Raw genomic sequence first — 20,522 nt, 5'->3', positions numbered from 1 at the left:
GTGAATGTATTAACTGCCACTAATTTTACTGTATACTTTAAAATGGTTAATTTTATGTGAATTGAACCTCAATTTAAAAATTAATCACAAATTATTTTTGATGATAATGAAGGTTGTTATATACATGTCAAAATGAACCATAATAAAACAGCTCCTATCCCTTAAGTCCTCTCTCGAATATAAATATAAATATAAATATAATATTCTCACAAATATTAGCAGTAGAGGCAGAAGGGGATAGGGCAAGCTTGTCCAACCCACGTGCCCTATGGGCAGCATGTAGACCAGGACGGCTTTCGATGTGGCCCAACACAGATTCATAAACTTTCATAAAATATTATGAGATTTTATTTATTTATTTTTTAGCTCATCAGTTATTGTTAGTGTTAGTATATTTTATGTGTGGCCCAAGACAATTATTTTTCCAATGTGGCCCAGGGAAGCCAAAAGATTGGACACCCCTGGTATAGAGACTAGGAACACAGGCTCCAGGACAAGATACCTGGAATTCAATCCCAATTCTGCCAACTTACTAGCAATGTAAGTTTGGGGAAATTACTTAACTTCTTTGGAATATAATTTTATATTAAATTTGAAAATAAAAATACCTGTTTCACAAGGTAGCAGTTTTAAGAATAAAATGAGATAATCCATATAGAGTACCTCAAATAATGGTTTACAGACTAGTACTTTACTATAAGCATCAGTATTAAGGTTTGGGTTCCTAAAGGAAATCATTCATTTTTCCCCTTACCATTCTCAGTAAACAAAAATGCTAGGAGAAATTTTTTTTGAAAAGTATGTGCCTCATGAAGTATATGTATCTTAAAGGATCAAAGACAAGGAAGTAGATTTTCTGAGGGATACTTTATATGTTATTCCCTACAGTGATCTAATTCTATAAAACGGCATGTAACCATTGTTTATAGCATTCTTAAAAAAACACCAAACCTCTGATTTCTTAACCTGCTTTTCTATTTCTTAATAGAAAAAGAAGTTTCATCTTTCTTAGTCTGCAAATTACAGGTAAACAACTAAGCTGCTTCCACTACAAAATTAGACTCCTACTTGAAAAACTACAGAAAGATGTCTCTGGAGATGGAAAATGGGAGATGTGCAGACTTATATGGGCTCCTCTGAACTGATACTGGCACCAACTCACAGAAGCCACTGTGTGATTAGCTCAGCTGCTCTTTTTGCATGCCTCCAGGGGTTAATAGCTAAAGCTACATCTGTGGAGGAAATATAACGACAACACTATCCACGGGAAAAGACATTATAAACAAAGAATTTCCCTCTACAGTTGAGGTCTCCATTGTCTGAAATACTGTCTGTTCCTTTCCCAGTCCCCGCCCTCCGGCATGCTTCTTACCAGCTGCAATCACAAAGTGTTTCTGATACATGTCCTCAAGTTTGGACTCTGGCTGCTTAAATTCTAGATTCTCAAGTCCAAAAGGAACATACGACAAGTGATTATAAAGATATGGACGATATTTGCAGCTCTGAATATACATCAAAACTAAAGTACTCCATAGAAAAATTTTACAACTGCGTATGTAATTGCTAACTTATACAGGCTGGATCATATTTAGAGAGGGGCGTTTAGCTGTGGTAGTATGCCATTCTATTTATTTATTATTATTTTTTTGAGACTCAGTCTTACCATGTGGCCCAGGCTGGTCCTGAACTCTTGGGTTCAGGAGATCCTCTTAGCTTGCCTCCCAAAGTGCTGGGATTACTAGCATAAGCCACTGAGCCCAGATTGCTCCATTCTAACAGGGGCATTAACAGAGATGATCTAGTGAAAAGTAACCAGAGTGGAAAATAATCTAGAAACTCTGTCAGATAAAGAACAACTAGAATAAAAAGCCTGGAGAACAGAAGGCTTCGGGAGGGTATGGTATATTGGACCAAAAGACATGTAAGATCCTTTATAAAACAAAAATGTTCAAATTTGAAGTTATCACATAATTGCCAGTTTAAAGTCGGCTATACTGGTTAACATACTAGATACACTGGATGAGAGGGTCTCAACCAAAGCCAATGTTGCCCTCTAGGGGATATCTGGCAATATCCATTTTGGGTTGTCACAACTGGGAAGGAGGTATTACTAGCATCTCCTAGGAAATGGCAAGGGATGCTTCAGAGGACAGTCCTCTCTCATAAAGAATTATCCATCTGTAATATCAATAGTGTCAAAGTTGAGAAATCCTGTAGATGACTCTGGCAGCAGGGTATCAGAATTCCTGGAAATCACATATAGCTTTTAAAAACCACATTCTAGGCCGGGCGCGGTGGCTCACGGCTGTAAACCCAGCATTTTGGGAGGCTGAGGCAGGTGGATTACGAGGTCAGGAGTTCGAGACCACTCTGGCTACTACGGTGAAACCCCTTCTCTAAAATTTTTTGTATCTAAAAATACAAAAAATTGGCTGGGCATGGTAGCAGGCGCCTACAGTCCCAGCTACTTGGGAGGCTAAAGCTGGAGAATGGCATGAACCCGGGAGGCGGAGCTTGCAGTGAGTCGAGATCATGCCACTGCACTCCAGCCTGGGCGACAGAGTGAGACTTCTGTCTCAAAAAAAAAAAAAAAAAAAAAAAGCACATGCTAAATTATTTTATCTATTTTTATTCACAAAATTTACTTTAAAATTTCAAACAATATAAGAACAGGTAAGACATGCATGGGTTATAAAGCAAGCAAGGAAGCATGCCCAGCAGATTTACCAAGTTGCCTCAGAATGAGACACACCCTTTGACTTCACATGCAACAGAAAGGCACAGTTTTATTTCAAACAAAGCACTGTTTTGCTGTAACACCGTTAAAAACTAGAAAGGAAAACTCAATCAAACCAAAAACTAGATGCTTAGGAATAAATGGTAGAATTCTTACAAAACCACCACACTTCAATTCAATCCAAATCAATTCAACAAATCTATGTTCAAACTATAACATTTAGTTTTCTTAGACACTGAATGAGCAATACAAAAATCCCTCAAGGGACTTACAACATTAAAGTTTTCTATATCTGTGGTTCTAAGTCTGTTACCAACTTCCAGGACTCTGCTTCTTTCCCTCTGCCTATTAACAATGTGGTGTTAAAAGAGACTTCCTACCACTATGTTTCTTACAGCTGATTCAACCACTCATCTCATAGCCAGGCATGAAAGAAAGGAGCATACCACTAACAAAGAACTATTCTTTAGATGGTAATCATATATTTATTTCATATTCAGTAAATATTATTTCAGGTCTTATTAACTAAAGGAATAAACTGCTCTGGCTATAAGATGCAAGGATGATACGCATATTCATGAAGTGCTCCATATTCTTCACTCAGATACAAGAAATTCAGAGAACACTTGAGAGGTACTATGCAAGATGAATATCACCAAGGCACACAGTCATCAAGGTCTATCCTAAATATACATGCATGCAACATCAGAGCACCCAGATTCATAAAACAACTACCACTAAACCTAAGAAAACTGAGCAATACAATAGTGGGAGGCTTCAACGCTCCACTGGTGTTCTTGTGTCCTTTAAAAGCACATTAAAAAGGTAACACAATTCATCATTATCAAGTAGGGTTTATTCCAGGAATTCAAGGATGGTTGAACATATACAAACCAATAAATGGGATTCACCACATAAAGAAAACTAAGAATAAAAACCATATAATCATCTCAATAGATATAGAAAAAGCATGTGATAAAATCCAACATTCTGTCATGATAAAAACCTTCAACAAACTAGGCACTGAAGGAACATACCTCGAAATAATAAGAGCCGTCTATGACAAACCTATAACCAACATCATACCAAATGTGAAAAAGTTGAAAGCATCTCCCCTAAGAACCAGAATAAGACAAGGATGTTCAGTCTCACCACTCCCATTCAACACAGTACTGGAAGTCCTAGTCAGACCAATCAGCCAAGAGAAGGAAATAGAAGGTATCTAAATTGGAAAAGAGGAAGTCAAATTCTCTCTGTTCACTAATGGCATGATAGTGTATATAGGAAACCCTAAAGCCTTCTACAAAAGACTCCTAGACTTGATAAACAACTTCAATAAAGTTTAAGGATACAAAATCTCTATATAAAAATTAATAGTATTTCTACACACCAATTAACATTCAAGCTGAGAACCAAACAAAAAAATCTCATTTGCAACAGCCACACACACGCATACACACACACACATTACCCAGGAATACATTTAATCAAGCGGGTAAAAGATCTCTGCAAGGACTACAAAACACTGATGAAAGAAATCATAGATGATACAATCAGAGAGAAAAACATCCCATGCTCATGGATTGGAAGAATCAATATTCTTAAAATGCCAATATTGCTCAAAGCAATCTGGAGATTCAATGTAATTCCTAGCAAATTACCAATGTCATTTCTTCACAGCATTAGGAAAAAACAATCCTAATGTTTATATGGAACCAAACAAAAGCCAGAACAGTCAAAGCAATCCTAAGCAAAAAGAACAAATCTGTAGGTATCACATTACTCAGCAACAAATTATACCTGTAGTACTGGTATAAAAATAAACATGGTACTGGTACAAAAATAAACACATAGATCAATGGAACAAAACAGAGAACAAATAAATGAAGTCACATACCTATAACCAACTGATCTTCAACAAATAAAAAAAAAAAAAAAAAAAATGGGGAAAGGAGACTCCATTCAATAAATGGTACTGGGAAAACTGGCTAGCCATAGGCTGAAGAATGAAACTGGACCCCTACCTCTTACCACATACAAAAATTAACTCAAGATGGATTAAAAACTTAAATGTTAAGATCTGAAACTATAAAAATTCCCAAAGAAAATCTAGGAAAAACTCTCTGGATATCGCCTAGGCAAAGAATTTATGATGAAGACCCCAAAAGCAAATGCAATGAAAACAAAAACAGACAAATGGGACTTAAACTAAAAAGCTTCTGGATAGCAAAAGAAATAATCAACACAGTAAACAGCCTACAGAATGGGAGAAAATATCTGCAAATTATGCCTCCAACAAAGGACTAAGACAACTCAAACAACTCAACAAGAAAAAAAAAAAAATTAAAAAGTGGGCAAAGGCCATGAACCGACATTTCTCAAAAAAAGAAATATAAGTGGCCAAGAAACACATGAAAAATGCTCTACATCACTAATCATCAGATAAATACAAATTTAAACCACATTGAGATTTTTTACATGCTGGTTTCTGAGCTCTACACGATTAAAGATAAGATGTTATTCTAGGAGTGAGAAAAAACGGGGAAGAGTTGAATGTCTGCAGAGAACAAGAAATAGTAACAATAAATGTAGTAGAAAATAGAGAAAGAACTAACCAAAGACATATAGAAGGATTGATGGGTAGCATCAATTTCTGAAATTGTGGATTTTGTTTTTACTCAGTAGGATGTGGCAACCTGGAAGCAGGCACACAGAAACAGAAAAAGTATCAGATGACTTTCATGAGAATTGAAGTTTCCATCTAAACAATAGGCAAGGAAGGTGAAGACAGGACTTGGCAAATTTTTCCATACAGGGTCCAGATGGTAGATATAAAATAATAAAATAATAACAAAAGGCTTTGTAGACCATACAATCTCTGCTACAACACCTCAACTCTGCTGTTGTAGTATAAAAGCAGTCACAGACAGTATGTACATGAACGGGCATACCTGTGTTACTTATAAAAACAGGTGTTAGGCTGGCTTTGACTTGTTACAGGGCTATAATTTACCAACCCCTGGTTTAAGACAAGAAAGTGAAGATAAAAAGAGGGACTGATAACACAGAAATCAACAGGCTTGAACTCTGAAGAGCTGAAGAACTAGAGGCTAAAACGAAATTTTATGGCATGAATAAACCAAAACTCATGTTAGAATTAATACAGTCTATAAAACAAACCTTTGAGCCTATTTCACAAACATCAATAGGATCATTATCTCCAAAGCAGTTCGTGCTCTTATCTTTTTCACGGGGATCTTCCCAAGTCTAAAATTAAAAAAAAAAAAAAAAAAAAAAGCAGAAATGTAACTTAATACTATAATGTACTTTAATCTTTCCACATAATCACAAAGTTTTATAGATAACAATAATTCGAAGAAAACATTATCAGAAATTACATAGGCACAAGGCCAACAGGCCAGTATGTCCCTAAGGATCATAATAATTAAAACAGATGTATAGTATTTCCTCCCTCTGTCTCTCAATTGTCAGTATAATTGCATCTGCGAGTGGGTGGTATATCCAGACATACTCATCTTCCAAGTTCAGTCAGGGAATAAATTCACATTCACTTTTAGAGTTTCAGTGGATGTTCCCACTGTCTGTGCCCTTGTTTCTGTGTTTCCACTGACTGCCTCAACTGTGGCTTCCGTCATTCACTGCTTCCTTTGACATAGTAACAGCACAGGGATCTAAATTATTAAAAGGAGCCCAGGTTTTCCTTTATAAACGAAAGGACAAAACACTACTAAAGAAAATTAAAACCTATTTTGTCTCATTCATTCCATTAAAAAATCCTCTACCTGTCAAATCTCAAGGACCTTGATAAAAACATGAAAAGACATCAATTCTTTAGTTTACTGGCAAGATTAGTTACAAAATAAATACATGGGAATTTTTATAAATGAAGACCATAATAGAAATTTGCTAGTAAGATTAAAGATCCCTTCGGCACTACCTCTCCCAAAAAGCCTCAGAATTGCCTGATTCTAAATGGAACTGTAGAAGTTCCCTAAAATTATTTGCTTTAAATTCAAATTAAAAGGGATACAGAGATTGTCATCCCAAGATTCAGATTATCATTATTATCTAAGATTTCAGGTTATCTAAGTTTATTTCCTTTAATTTTATATAAATAATTACAAATAAACTTATTTACAGCTAAGCATTAGAGAAATTCCAGTATTTTCCTTCTAGTACTAATAATAGTTTATTCAGAAATAACCTGGCCTAACTTTATCTTAAAAAAAAATTAATAAATGAAGTCCAACAACATTTCACTGCCCCTAACACTAATACTACCAAGAAAATGTAAGAATAACCACAATTGTTAATCTTACATACTGGCCATAGGTGACAAACACTTTCTAGCTAATATATATACACACACAACATATACATATATACATACATTCTGCATGAATAATGTACCATAACGAATTCCACTTTATAGACAAGTAAATTGAAACACAGTTTAAACTTGCACAAACTCATGGTTTCTAAATGGTAAAGACTGTATTAGAACTCATGCTACTAATCATTATTTTTTATGTGCAAATTATAACAACAATTGAATGGCATTTATTTCAAATATAACCCCATCTACTTCACAGTTCTCTTCTTTTAAATACTTTCTCTTACTCTGAGAATCTCCTAGGTAACTTTCCTATAGAGGTTCTCTTCTTCCCTAGTCTTCCCTTTACTGCTTCTTTTTTTCTATTAACAGGCATTCACTCATACAGTAAAATATTTATTGAGTACCTATTTCGGGCCAGTAACAGAGATGTATAGGGAACAGTCAATGACATGGAGAGTGTCATGTTAACAAATGGTATGGCATTTGTGACAAACACTATAAAGGTAATCTTAATGTGCTGGGGAAACCAAGATGGGACACCCAGGTATAATTAGAATCAAACAACCTACTGCAGAATCAGAAAATATCTGAGAGGTTCCTCCTTGCTAATGCAGAAATCCTACCTCATAATTTTCCTTATCCCTACTCCCACTTCCAAGAGAACAAATGTGACAAGCTAGAAGTCCCGTTGGCTTAAAGGAAAACATCTAGATTCTACCACAAACTATCTTGACTAAACCATCTACATCCGTTTCTTCAGCTATTAAGAATGGCTTAAATGCCGGGCGCGGTGGCTCACGCCTGTAATCCCAGCACTTTGGGAGGCCGAGGCGGGCGGATCACAAGGTCAGGAGATCGAGACCACGGTGAAACCCCGTCTCTACTAAAAATACAAAAAATTAGCCGGGCGCGGTTGTGGGCGCCTGTAGTCCCAGCTACTCGGGAGGCTGAGGCAGGAGAATGGCGTGAACCCGGGAGGCGGAGCTTGCAGTGAGCCGAGATCGCGCCACTGCACTCCAGCCTGGGCGACAGAGCGAGACTCTGTCTCACTCTAAAAAAAACTACTAAAAAAAAAATGGCTTAAATAAGAGGACCTTTTTTTGTTTTCTTTTTCTTTTTTTTTTTTTTTTCCAGACAGAGTCACACTCTTCTCTCCCAGGCTAAAATGCAGTGGCACGATCTCCGCTTACTGCAACCTCCGCCTGCCAGGTTCAAGGGATTCTCCTGCCTCAGCTTCCCAAGTAGCTGGGACTACAGGCGCCCACCACCACGCCCGGCTAATTTTTTTGTATTTTTAGTAGAGACAGGGTTTCACCATGTTAGCCAGGGTAGTCTCAATCTCCTGACCTCATGATCCACACGCCTCGGCCTCCCAAAGTGCTGGGATTACAGGTGTGAGCCACTGCACCTGGCCAATAAGAGGATCTTTAGACACATCCTAGCCCTAAAATGCTAAGATTGTTAGTGCTCATTCACAATCTGCATGAATGCTACCAGTGAATAGGAAGCCCACATACTTATGACCTACTTAGGACAATTTTGATGGGCATTAATTTTTTTTTTTTTAAAGTCCTTCCTCACACAGAGACAAACACTGTCTTGACATTAACTTGGTTGTGGTGGATATTTCCATTGGTTGGTTGGTCCTCAGAACTCCAATTTCAACATTACCTAGCAATATGGTTACATACGTTGAGGAATTAAGTACCCAAGTAGAAAATTATTAAACTCTACAATATTGTTGTGTTTAGGGCCAATTCTTCATGATTTTACTTACCAGCAAAAATACCAGACTGGTTCTCTTTATTTCCAATCTTTAATACTCTGCATCTACAGACTTCACTTTTTACTACAAAAAGAGATATACACTAAATCACCTCTAATTTAACTTGAAAATACAGTATAATTTCAACAGGAAAGGAAATCCTGACAAATTTAAGCTTTGGGTACGCCCTCTTGTGGAGTCTTATGTGTACAACTATTAACAGACAGACAACTAGAAAAGAACAAACGCTGAAGAAGAAATATCAAGAAGCAGAAGTTCAAAATCTTAATATTGGTTTCACAAAAATGACAAAAGATTAGCTTCCAGACTTTAGAAATAATTTTGACAACTAAATAAGAAAAAGGGCAACCCAACTAAAATGGGCTGAAGATATGAACAGATAATTAAAAGAAGGGGAAACATGAATGACTTATAAATTTATGAAAAGATACCTAGTCTGATCAGAGAAATGCTAAAATCACAATAAGATACTATTTCAAAAACCTAAAAATCTTATAATCTAAAATATTAGTAAGGATGTACATTATCTGGAACCCTATATACTACTGGCAGGAGTATAAATTGTCACAACTTCTTTTTTGTTTGTTTGTTTTGAGACGGAGTCTCACTCTGTTGCCCAGGCTGGAGTGCAGTGGCACAATCTCGGCTCACTACAAGCTCTGCCTCCCGGGTTCACGCCATTCTCCTGCCTCAGCCTCCTGAGTAGCTGGGACTACAGGCGCCCGCCACCTCGCCCAGATAATTTTTTGTATTTTTAGTAGAGACGGGGTTTCACCGTGTTAGCCAGGATGGTCTCGATCTCCTGACCCTGTGATCCGACTGCCTCGGCCTCCCAAAGTGCTGGGATTATAGGCGTGAGCCACTGCGCCCGGCCCCCATTTTTTTTTTTTTTTTTTTTGAGATTGAGTCTCGCCTTGTCACCCAGGCTGGTGTGCAGTGGCTCGATCTCGGCTCACTGCAAGCTCCAACTCCAGGGTTCAGGCCATTCTCCTGCCTCAGCCTCCCGAGTAGCTGGGACCACAGGCGCCTGCCACCAGGCCCGGCTAATTTTTTGTATTTTTAGTAGAGAAGGGGTTTCACCGTGTTAGCCAGGATGGTCTCTATCTCCTGACCTCCTGATCTGCCCACCTCAGCCTCCCAAAGTGCTGGGATTACAGGTGTGAGCCACCACGCTCGGCCTGTCACAACTTCTTTTATAAACAATCTGGAAATATTTAGTAAAGTAAAATAGTTACACAACTCATAATTTGACTAACAGGTATATAACTATACATACTATCTATACAGACAAACTTTAGCATGGACCCAAGAAAGACAAAACAGAAAGCTACACACAACCTATCAACAGGAAAACAGTATTATAGAAAAGATGTTTATAAAGCTATAAAAATGAATACATCAGAATACACATATTATTGTTATACCCTAAAACAAATCTTCTCATTTTCATGCAGGTGTTTGTGATTATTACCTTACGATCTATAAGTATTGGTGAATACATTTGTAGTCACCATGCCCTGGTCCTTAGGTCTCTTAAAAAATCCCTGAATCATACAAAGCCATATATACAGGTGGTTCTTAAGAATATCTTCCTGATTAACCAGCATTCCTATCACAAGTCAAAGGAAGAAAGACCTCTGACTTTCCCACTACCTTCGCCTTTTTTTTTTTTTTAAGAGAGGGTTTCACTCTGCCACCTAGGCTGAAGAGCAGTGGTCTGACCATAGCTCACTGCAAACTTAAACTCCTGGCCTCAACTGATCCTCCCATCTTGGCCTCCCAAAGAACTGAAATTACAGGGATAAGTCATTATCTATGCTTTCCCAGCTTCAATTTGGAGCAAAAGCCTCTACCAGTGTTTTTACTACTAGCAGCTAACATCAGTAGCACAAGTGTCATCATCATTGAGTTAATATTATTAAGAACTCACTACGGGGCCAAACACCTCTGATCAACTCATTCAATACTCACAATACCCTTGTGGGGTAGGTAATATGATCATCCACATAAACAAACAGGCCTAGAGAGATTTAGTCATTTGTCTCAGGTTATAAAGCTAGTAAGTGGTACTATATATTTGATTGGGGAGGTCAATGAACCAAATTTATAATTAAGCACAAAGTAAACATATCAATACTAGATTAAGACTGAAGAAATTTTGAATTTAAACTGAATCTAGTCTTTTAATATTTGCCAGACAGGTATTCTAAATATTCACTCAATGAGATGTAACACTGAAATAACCCATTATATGTGGGCAATAGGAATAAAATGGTAGGAAGACAAAGATGAATTTTTGCCCAGGCAAGCTCCAATTTTGAGGAAGGCATTATTAGGAGTGTGGGAGATGCTATTCAGGTTAACAGTCTAGACAGCTCAAGGTCTGAATAATGACGGCATACTGATGAATCACAAGCTAAGTGGATAGACTACTACTTAACAGTATTCTGCTGCTTAAATGTTCTTCCAACCACACAGTTGGCTTCGTAACTGCTCTGAACAAGTTTCTTGCTGCTACAAGACAAATCACAGAACAGCAAAAGTACCCACACAAGCCTATGAAACAAATGTGACACACATACACGATGCATTAATTCATTCATTTCATAGTTATTGATCACCTACTCCATGGCAGGCACAAAACAGACAGAATCCCTGCCCTCGTGAAGTCTGCATTCTAGCTGGGAGAAATTAACAATAAACATAATAAATAAATTATACAGCAGGTTACAAATTGGTAGTTGTTATGGAAAAGGGGAAAAAAAAGTATGAGACGGGGAATGGGAGTAGGGTTAAAAGTTTTAAAGGATGGTTGGCAGATACCATAAAGAAGATGACTTAAGGGCAATTTAAGGAAGCCATGTGCATACCTGGAAAGGAGTGTTCCAGGGAGAGGACACAGTGAAGGTCAGGGCCTGAGACAGGAGTGTGCGTCAAGCACCAGAGTGCCAGTGTGGAAGTGAAGCAGAAGGCAGAAGGAGAGTTGAAGATGAGATTTAAAAGGTAAATGGGACCGGGGCTGGCTTTCATTTTAACAGGGTCACGTCTGAACATCAACAATCAAGAAAAAAAAAAAAAAAATTAGGTAGAGCTACCCCTTCCCATAAATCATTCCCAACTGGCATGATTTCAGCATTCTTAAAAACATCATTCAATTTAGTTTCTTTGATAAATAACTAACTTATATGCAATTTATGGTGTATTCTTTCCCTGAAGACTTCACACACACACACGTGCACACACACACACACACACACTCTCTCTCTCTCTCTAAGATCAGTCAGGTTTAAAAAAATAGTACAGATCTCTAGCTGAAAACGGCAGAGAAAATGCAGGTCTATTTCCTTTCTTTCACTTCCATTCTAGACACATTGATTTCCTTTTTGATACTCACAAATGCTAGGCCTATTTCCACCTCAGGACCTTTATACTTGCTGTTTCTTGTTGGACTGTTCTTCCTCTACATGTCCACACTACTTGTTCCTTCACTTCCTTTAGGTCTTTCTTCAAATAACACCTTCTCACTGAGATTGTCTCCCTGTCTAAATTGCAACAATCCTAACATTCCCTAGCCCCATTCCCTGCTTAAATTTTGACACACTTACCACCACCTGAGATTTTACTTGGGGTTTATTTTGTTTATTGTCTGTTTATCTGACTAAAATAAAAGTTCCAGAAAAATATATGTCACTTTTTATCACTGTTTTACCTGCAGTACTTATAAGAACACCTTGCAAATACACAGGCCTTTAATAAATATGTACGGAATGAATGAACAGTTTGGTGAAGGCCTGGTGTGGACACAATGAGGTAAGTTAAAAACACTGAAGAAGACTTTGTAGTGGATAGAAGTGAGAAAGGCGGAATGCTGCAAAATGAGGATAGAGAACTAAGCAGAAGCCAGATCATGCAGGGTTGAGTAGCAATGTTAAGAATTTTGTATTTTATCTTTTAAGCGACAGGAGACCATTAAAGCATTCTTGTACAAGAAAAGCATCTGCAAATTTGTGTTTTAAAAAATATCAATTTGGATGTTGGATGGAGTATGAAACTTAGGTAGGCAATGGTGAATGCAGGGTGAATACTGAATTAAGGGACTACCACAGTCTAATTCTGTTTTATTAATTTCTATTAATAAATTAAGAACTACCATACCTGCCAGATTAATACCACTGCATAACATCTTGAAATTCAAACACATCCAGAGGAGTACAGAAGTTTGGCAAGACTTTAAACAGAAAACTAGAGAAGTTTCTTTTGCATTTACCTCCATTCCTCCCCTTCTCTCCTTCCTGTCAACAGGTTTGTTTTCTTATTTTTTTCATAATTTTAAATTAGTAGATGAATTAGTAGTGCCTATTATACCACATCATAACCAGCAGTTTAGTTGTTGATTGCCCCAATCAGACTACAAATAACTTTAGGGAAAGAATCATACGATAATAAAAGTACCAGTCTTAATTATAATAATTGATTACTACATGTTACACACTATTCGAATGCAGTAACTCATTGAATCTCAACACAAAGATAAGAAGCAGATATTTTATGTTCTCATTTTACAGATGAAGAAAATGAGGAAAAGTATCTTTCCCAAGGTCACATCACTAGAAAGTGACAACCTCACTCCCAAACCGACATTTTCCAGTCACTTATTATGAGGCCTTGATGTTACATCTATATCTCATCTGTCTTTTATATTCCCAACACCTAATATCCTGCCTGGCACATAAATGCTTAATAAATGTTTAAAGAAATAAATACATGCACTATAGTTTATTCTCTAGCTCCTCTACTTACTTCTCTGTTTCTGTCGGTCTCTAATTCACTGGCTTCTTCAGCATTCCCCTCATCCATACATTTCCTACAGGCTGCATCCCCTAAGCTTCATAGAACTTTCGCAACCTTTTGCCATTGGGTCAAACGGCATATCTATTGAGGTACCTGGAGAGTTAGGAAACCTGCTTTCATGGTTTCCACAGGCATTCTCATTCTTAGCACATCACTTTAGAAGTGCCCATTTTAACCAAGAATGTATCCATGTGGGTGGTCTAACTGAATCAGAGACAGCCTGACTCTTTAGAAAACAATTTTTTTAAAATTTTCCTGTGAATGTTTATTCTACACAGGCAAGTTGCTTATTCATGTTGGATAAAACAAGACCTCTCTTCTCTGATATTTCCCCAATACCATCTTGAAATTTCATGCAAAATAATAAAATAAATAAAAATATAAAAATTAAATTTCCAGACAGATGGTCTACGGTTTTTATAAACATAAAGGCAGATGGTTCTCTGTGTCCCCAAAACCTAGAATTTTGATTCAGCATATTCTGAGTTTTACTCACTAAATAATCTGGAAGAGTTACCTCTTTCCGGGAATGAGGAGACATGAGAGAAAACCAAAAGAGGTAAAGAAAGGAAGAAAAGCAAATTGTTGTTATTCTCCAATAGGAATGCTACCTTATCATTATTTAGCTCATTTTCTCTGCTTTCTACTTAAAAATTATTAACTCATAACAGTAAATAATATAAGTTGTGCAATTCAATTTACAACGAGTTCCAGGAAAAAAGTTAATAATTTAACACATTCATCTGTTAAAGTTTAAAATATAAAATTCATGCTATCATATACAAATGCATATAAAAGCCTAACTTGTCATGTTCAAAGGAATGACTGTAGATAAAGCCTTGCTTAAAAGTTTTTCACTGACACTTAATAGCCAAGACCAGAAAAAAAAAAGTATTCAAAATGTTAAATGTGAACGTTCCATATGCCTGACTCCAAGAACTTGAGTATAGACATATATGTGGTTTCAAACAAAAATTTATTGATATACTAAAACTCCATCCACATTAATAAATTCCAAATTTACAAACCTCTCCAAATGACGTGTCCTCAGAACCAATTTAAATTCAAGTAGTTCACAGGATTTATAAGGCAATTTTTTCAGACGACAGGAACGTTTTACCATTGTAACAAAAATGTTACCTGAGGGAGGGTACCATAATTCCATATATAACCCTTGTAAGGGAAGATATTCGCCACATAGCGTAGCTTTCCATCCTTTACATATTGTTTAATGGGATTCAGTGGCTCTTCGGTGGCAATCTAAGCAAATCACAGAAGGAAAAAAAGGAGACGGGATAAGAAATAATTAATTCTACATCCAAATAGTACTTTTAAAAATCTGCTATTTTCAGACTAAACATTCATATTCCAACTTAATGATCAAAGGTGCTTTAAAAGAAATTAAGCCAGCTCTTACTACTAATTTATAGCACTCTATGAGAAACTGTTTGGAAAGGAAACACCAGATTATATATTTAGTCACTCTATTATTTATGTACTCCATTATTTCTAACACAAATAATAAAATGATTGAGATGGCAAGAAGATAAAGATTAATCAACTTGCCTTTTGTTACTAATCACAGGCTTTATTACCATCAATATTATGATAATAAAGCTAACTCAAAGATTCCTACCATATATTCAATAGTGAAATGCTGAAAGCCTTTCCTCTAAGATTGGGAAAAAGAAAAGGATGCCCACTTTTGCCACTTTTATTTAACATACTATTGGACATCCTAGCCAGAGCAATTAGGCAAGAGAAAACAAAAAAAGGCATCCAAAGTAGGAAAGAAAGAAGTGAAACTGTCACTGTTTGCTGATGATATGATCTTATATATAGACAACTCTAGAGACTCCATCAAAAAAATTGGAAATAATATATAATCAACCTAAGTGTCCATCAACAGATGAATAGATAAAGAAAATGTGGTACCTATACATAATAAAATAGCACTTGGCCTTAAAAAAAGCAGAAAATTCTGTCATTTGTGACAACATGGATGAAACTGGAGAACATTATGGCAAGTGAAATAAGCCAGGCGCAGAAAGACAAATATCTCATGTTCTCACCTATATGTGGAATCTAAAAAATTGAACTCATAAAAACAGAGAGTAGAATTATGGTTACAGAGGCTAAGGGTAGGGGGAATAGGGAAATGATAATCAAAGGATACAAAATCTCAGGAGGAATAAGACTTTTTGTTATTGCGACAACAATACAACTTGATAAGTATAGTTAATAACGTACTAAGAGTAAATTTCAAATGTTCTCACCACAAAAAATGGTAAGTATTTAATGTGACAGATATATTATTTAGCTTGATTTAGTTATTCCATACTGTATTCATAAGTCATAATGTCACTTTGTACCCTATAAACATATACAATTATCAATTGTCAATATAAAGTTAAAACATCACCAAAAAGGAGACTCTCACCAACTGATTTGATTTCAAAGTTAGTTTTCTTCTTTTTTTTTTTTTTTTTGAGACAGAGTTTCATTCTGTCACCCAGGCTGGAGTCCAGTGGTGCGATCTCAGCTCACTGCAACCTCTGCCTCCCAGGTTCAAGCTAATCTGGTGACTCAGTCTCCTGAGTAGCTAGGATTACAGACATGCATCACCATGCAAAAATTTGTGCCCAGCTAATTTTTGTATATTTAGTAGAGACGGGGTTTTGTCATGTTGGCCAGGCTAGTCTCGAACTCCTGGCCTCAAGTGATCTGCCCACCTCGGCTTCCCAAAGGGCTGTGATTACAGGTGTGAGCCACTGCACTCAGCCTCAAAGTTAGTTTTCTATCAAGTATATTCATATTGCTATTTTTAAAAAGTATGCTATATAGGAAACAAAAAAATAAGCCATGTTGAATGAAGAAACACTCCTTAAGTTAGGTAGATTCTCACAGATCCTCGGATCCTACACCTAACTGAGGTAGAGTAGCAAGAATGATGAAAGATTATACACGAAACAACACCAAAAAAAAATCTAATATCTTTACTTTTTCCTATTAAAGTGTTAACAAAAAATACTGCCAGGACCTGATGATAGTACTGACAATTCTCTTCCAAATATAAATTCTGAAAAATATACACCTACATAATAATGCCTAATTAAAATACTTAAAATAATATTTGCTATCACACCCAAAGTTATAGAAGGTTTATATAACTAAACCAAGTAACATAAATTAAATTTCATTTAGAACTATAAGGAAGCTTACCTAACTGAAGAAAGCACAAGAAAATTCTGAAAAGCAAAAGGGAAGTTCTTATAGGTTCATTTCCCAGAAAAATTAAAAAAAAAAAAAAAAAATAAGCTAACCAGAAAAACAGCAGATGCTCTGTGATAGTCAAAAATTGAGTAAACCAGGAAATGATTTATTTCCTGGTAGAATAAAATCTAAAGGAGAATTGAGTCCTAAGAAATTAAAATTGCCATCGGCCCCAAAGAAAAGTTTCAGTTGCATCTGTGAACCAAATATATCTCAGAATCTACTTAAATAACCTTTAAAAGTATTTGCCATTTTCATAGGAGAAAAAAAGAAAATTAATATGTATATAACAAACTGAGAGGCAAAATTGAAAAAAAAGAAAAAAACTCTCTAAAAAACCATAAAGTATACACTTAGCTTTATTTTTCTCAACTATCCCAAATTGAAAATATTATGCCAAACAACTTACAACAAAGTTTTATATCATTATAATCATTTTGGTTGTATATTAATAAAGTATATTGGTACCTCCATTTTAGCATTTGTCCACCGAGGTATTTCTACAATCATATTAAACAGATTCTGCAGTTAAAAACAAAACAAAGAGAGAACATTAAAAATTTGACCTTTTATTTTTTCCGTTACCTCCTTTACAAGAATGCTTTAGATGCTTCTCCCCAACAACAACAAAAAAAAATGTTTACAGTCTCCATCAGACATCTACCTATGCCTTAAATTTTTTCTAGAAATTAGAGTTGTCTAAAACAAAGCCAAATTTAGGCCACCATGTCACTTGAGCACTAATACACAGTGTCAGAGGTTACAAGTCTGAGAATATCTTTGATGTATAGTGACAAAATTAGAATGGAGTCAAGAAATGTGTTTCAATTTTTATTTTCCAACTAAAATAGAAGTGAGAGAACCAGTCCCTCATGTAAGGATTCAGTCTCACTTTTCCAATCTGTAAAGTAAGTGTGATAATCTCTGTCCCACTCACCACACAAGGTTGTTATGAAGACCAATGGCAATATACAGAAAATTATGACACAAAATATATTTTAAAATGATAAAACAATAATTAAATCCAAGTTACAATCACAGCGTAAAATTAAGGACATAAGTACAGCTATTACAGAGATCACAAAGAGCTACACCAAATATTCTAGACTTAGTTTGCATATCTAGTGAGTTCAGACTCCCTAACGTTACGAACTGACTATGGTTTCACTTTTTTATTTCTTTTTAATTCCTGAACTTTGTAGAATGCTTACACCAAAGGAGACCCTAGGTCAATGACAAGTAAAAATAATTCCCTACAGTTTGCCTTACAAAGAGAAAGTCTTAAGGTTAAAGACGATTTGCACACATTTTGACATTAGTAACTAACAATTTATCAGGGAAACAATGATGGTTTAAAACACTGTACTCCAAGGGTAGCCAAGAAGGACCAGGGTCAGTCTGCAAACTGATTGTTACTGGCTCATTTACAAACATTGGTAGCAATTAAAAAGAGCAATTTTTATACCTGTTGAATCTAATAATAAAAAATTGGAACCTGAATTACACTTTCCTTTTTTTTTTCCCTCTCAAGATGGAGTCTTGCTCTGTCACCCAGGCTGGAGTACAGCAGCACGATCTCAGCTCACTGCAACCTCCACCTCCCGGGTTCAAGCAATTCTCCAGCCTCAGCCTCTGAGTAGCTGGGATTATAGGCGCCCGCCAGCACACCCAGCTAATTTTTGTATTCTTAGTAGAGACAAGGTTTCACCATGTTGGCCAGGCTGGTCTCGAACTCTTGATCTCATGATCTGCCCGCCTCAGCCTCCCAAAGTGCTGGGATTACAGGCGTGAGCCACCGCACCAGGCCCACACTTTTCTAATGATTCATGTTGATTGTATTTTTTTAAAGTATCAGTTTACAACCAATTAGAAATAAACCAGCCAAAAAACTAGTCCTTCATCCCAAATCGTTTGAGAAGCAGTGATTTAACATACTTATTTTCGATCAATACCATCTCACCAGCTTCAATCAATTTAAAAAAAAAAAAAAGTTTCCCAGAGCCCCATCTCTCATCTATCTAAATTAAATTGCTCTGGGTGGAGCTAGGGCACTGCTTATTTTTATAGGCTTTCCAAGCAATTTTAATATGCAGCCAAAGCTGGACTAAAGCATTGCTGAACAGTATCACAGAGGTTTTCTAGAGTAACATGGAATGTTGTTATTTCAAAGAATGCTATTTACACAATTAAATGTAGATATATATTGGGCCATAAAAGTAATGATGATTTATATTGTTTTTCTACATAAGACTAAAGGTTACAAATGCCAAAGCTGCAAGCCCATAATGAGATAAACAACAAAGCTGAGAATAAATTCTCAATAACTGTTCCTTAGAAGTATGTCTCATACCTATCTTAGCAACCTTACACATAGTTCTGCTGTTATGTTTCATTTTCTATGCTCTTTCATGAGATACCCCTGCACCTGTTTAAATATGTCTGAAGTAGCTGTAAAAAAGAAAAACCGAAGTAAATGGCAGATGTTCACATAATTTATTCATCCCTGAAAGCCTGGTTATAGGAAAACAAATGCTTGCAGATGAATACTCAGAGGTGACCAAGAAGACCAAGCTGGTGACAATCGTTTTACACAATGACACCTACCAAAACTACTCAGATACTTGAATTAGGCCAAATGAACAATAAATGAGGTTCGAATTTTAAGCCTGCAAACCACACTCTCCCTCTTCATTTGCTCCTAATCACTAAGAGCTTATTTCCAACCTGCCTTTCTTCTCTCCAGCTAAAATGCATTTGTCCTGTAATTAATTTTTTAAAGCCAATGCTAGCCTAGTTTTCCTAAGATTAACGTTAATTATAAACCAACAATGGTCTGCCAAATGTGACATGAAAATAAAAAAGACAAAAGGAGCACAAGTCAAATCAGCAAGTTGCGTATGTGGCAAGGACCGTGAACTACTCCTTCAGTCCTTTTCTTTCTCTCCATTTTTTCCTTGTATTTTGTTGCAAAAGTCAAAATACAAAAACTAATAAGATGTATGAAAAAGCAGTCAGTACATTTTATATACATGGGGAAAAGACAGGAAGAAATCACTCTTCTTTCCTCTCTAATCCTGAAAATTTCAAATAAACTCAAATCAGACAGTCTCTATCATAAAAACTGTGTTCTAAGAATTAAATTTTAATTTGAATGTCTGGGCTCAGAATATGTTTTTCCCACTAATGTATTTCATTAACCTGAAATAATCGTTTCAGGTTAATACACTAAGTCCCTGGGGATCTAGAAACCCTTGTTCACTCAACATCTAGGGCAGTGGTTCTCAAACTTCATGTCTAGGATGCACCTAGAACACTTGTTAAATACCTAGATGAACCAGGCCCTATCAAGCAGAGAATATGACTTAGTATATAGGAGATGGGGCATGGAATCTGAATTTTTAACAAGCACTCTAAGTGGTTCCAGTGTAGATGGCTCAAGAACCACACCAGTTTAGAAAAATAGAAGATAGATAGCAGGCAAAGGTTGTAGGAATTTAAAGGCTCCCACAGGTATGTTT

At 36.3% G+C, this 20,522-nt stretch overlaps 1 protein-coding gene across 2 annotated transcripts in view; it reads right to left on the bottom strand.

The window, feature by feature from the left end:
- PPA2 (inorganic pyrophosphatase 2) overlaps positions 1-20,522 on the bottom strand; it is a 104,702-nt gene that overhangs the window by 62,728 nt on the left and 21,452 nt on the right. For both annotated transcript variants that reach the window (XM_003899048.5, XM_009207297.4), the window contains exons 4-6: positions 17,473-17,526; positions 14,872-14,991; positions 5,918-6,004 (exon numbers count right to left, since the gene is read on the bottom strand). In XM_003899048.5, the coding sequence (XP_003899097.1) occupies positions 5,918-6,004; positions 14,872-14,991; positions 17,473-17,526 (261 nt within the window). The remainder of the gene's footprint in view (positions 1-5,917; positions 6,005-14,871; positions 14,992-17,472; positions 17,527-20,522) is intronic.

This window comes from Papio anubis, chromosome 3 (assembly GCF_008728515.1).
Source record: "Papio anubis isolate 15944 chromosome 3, Panubis1.0, whole genome shotgun sequence".
Taxonomy (NCBI): domain Eukaryota; kingdom Metazoa; phylum Chordata; class Mammalia; order Primates; family Cercopithecidae; genus Papio; species Papio anubis.
Note: the sequence above shows the minus strand (reverse complement) of the source record. Positions and strands in the feature narration are given on the sequence as shown.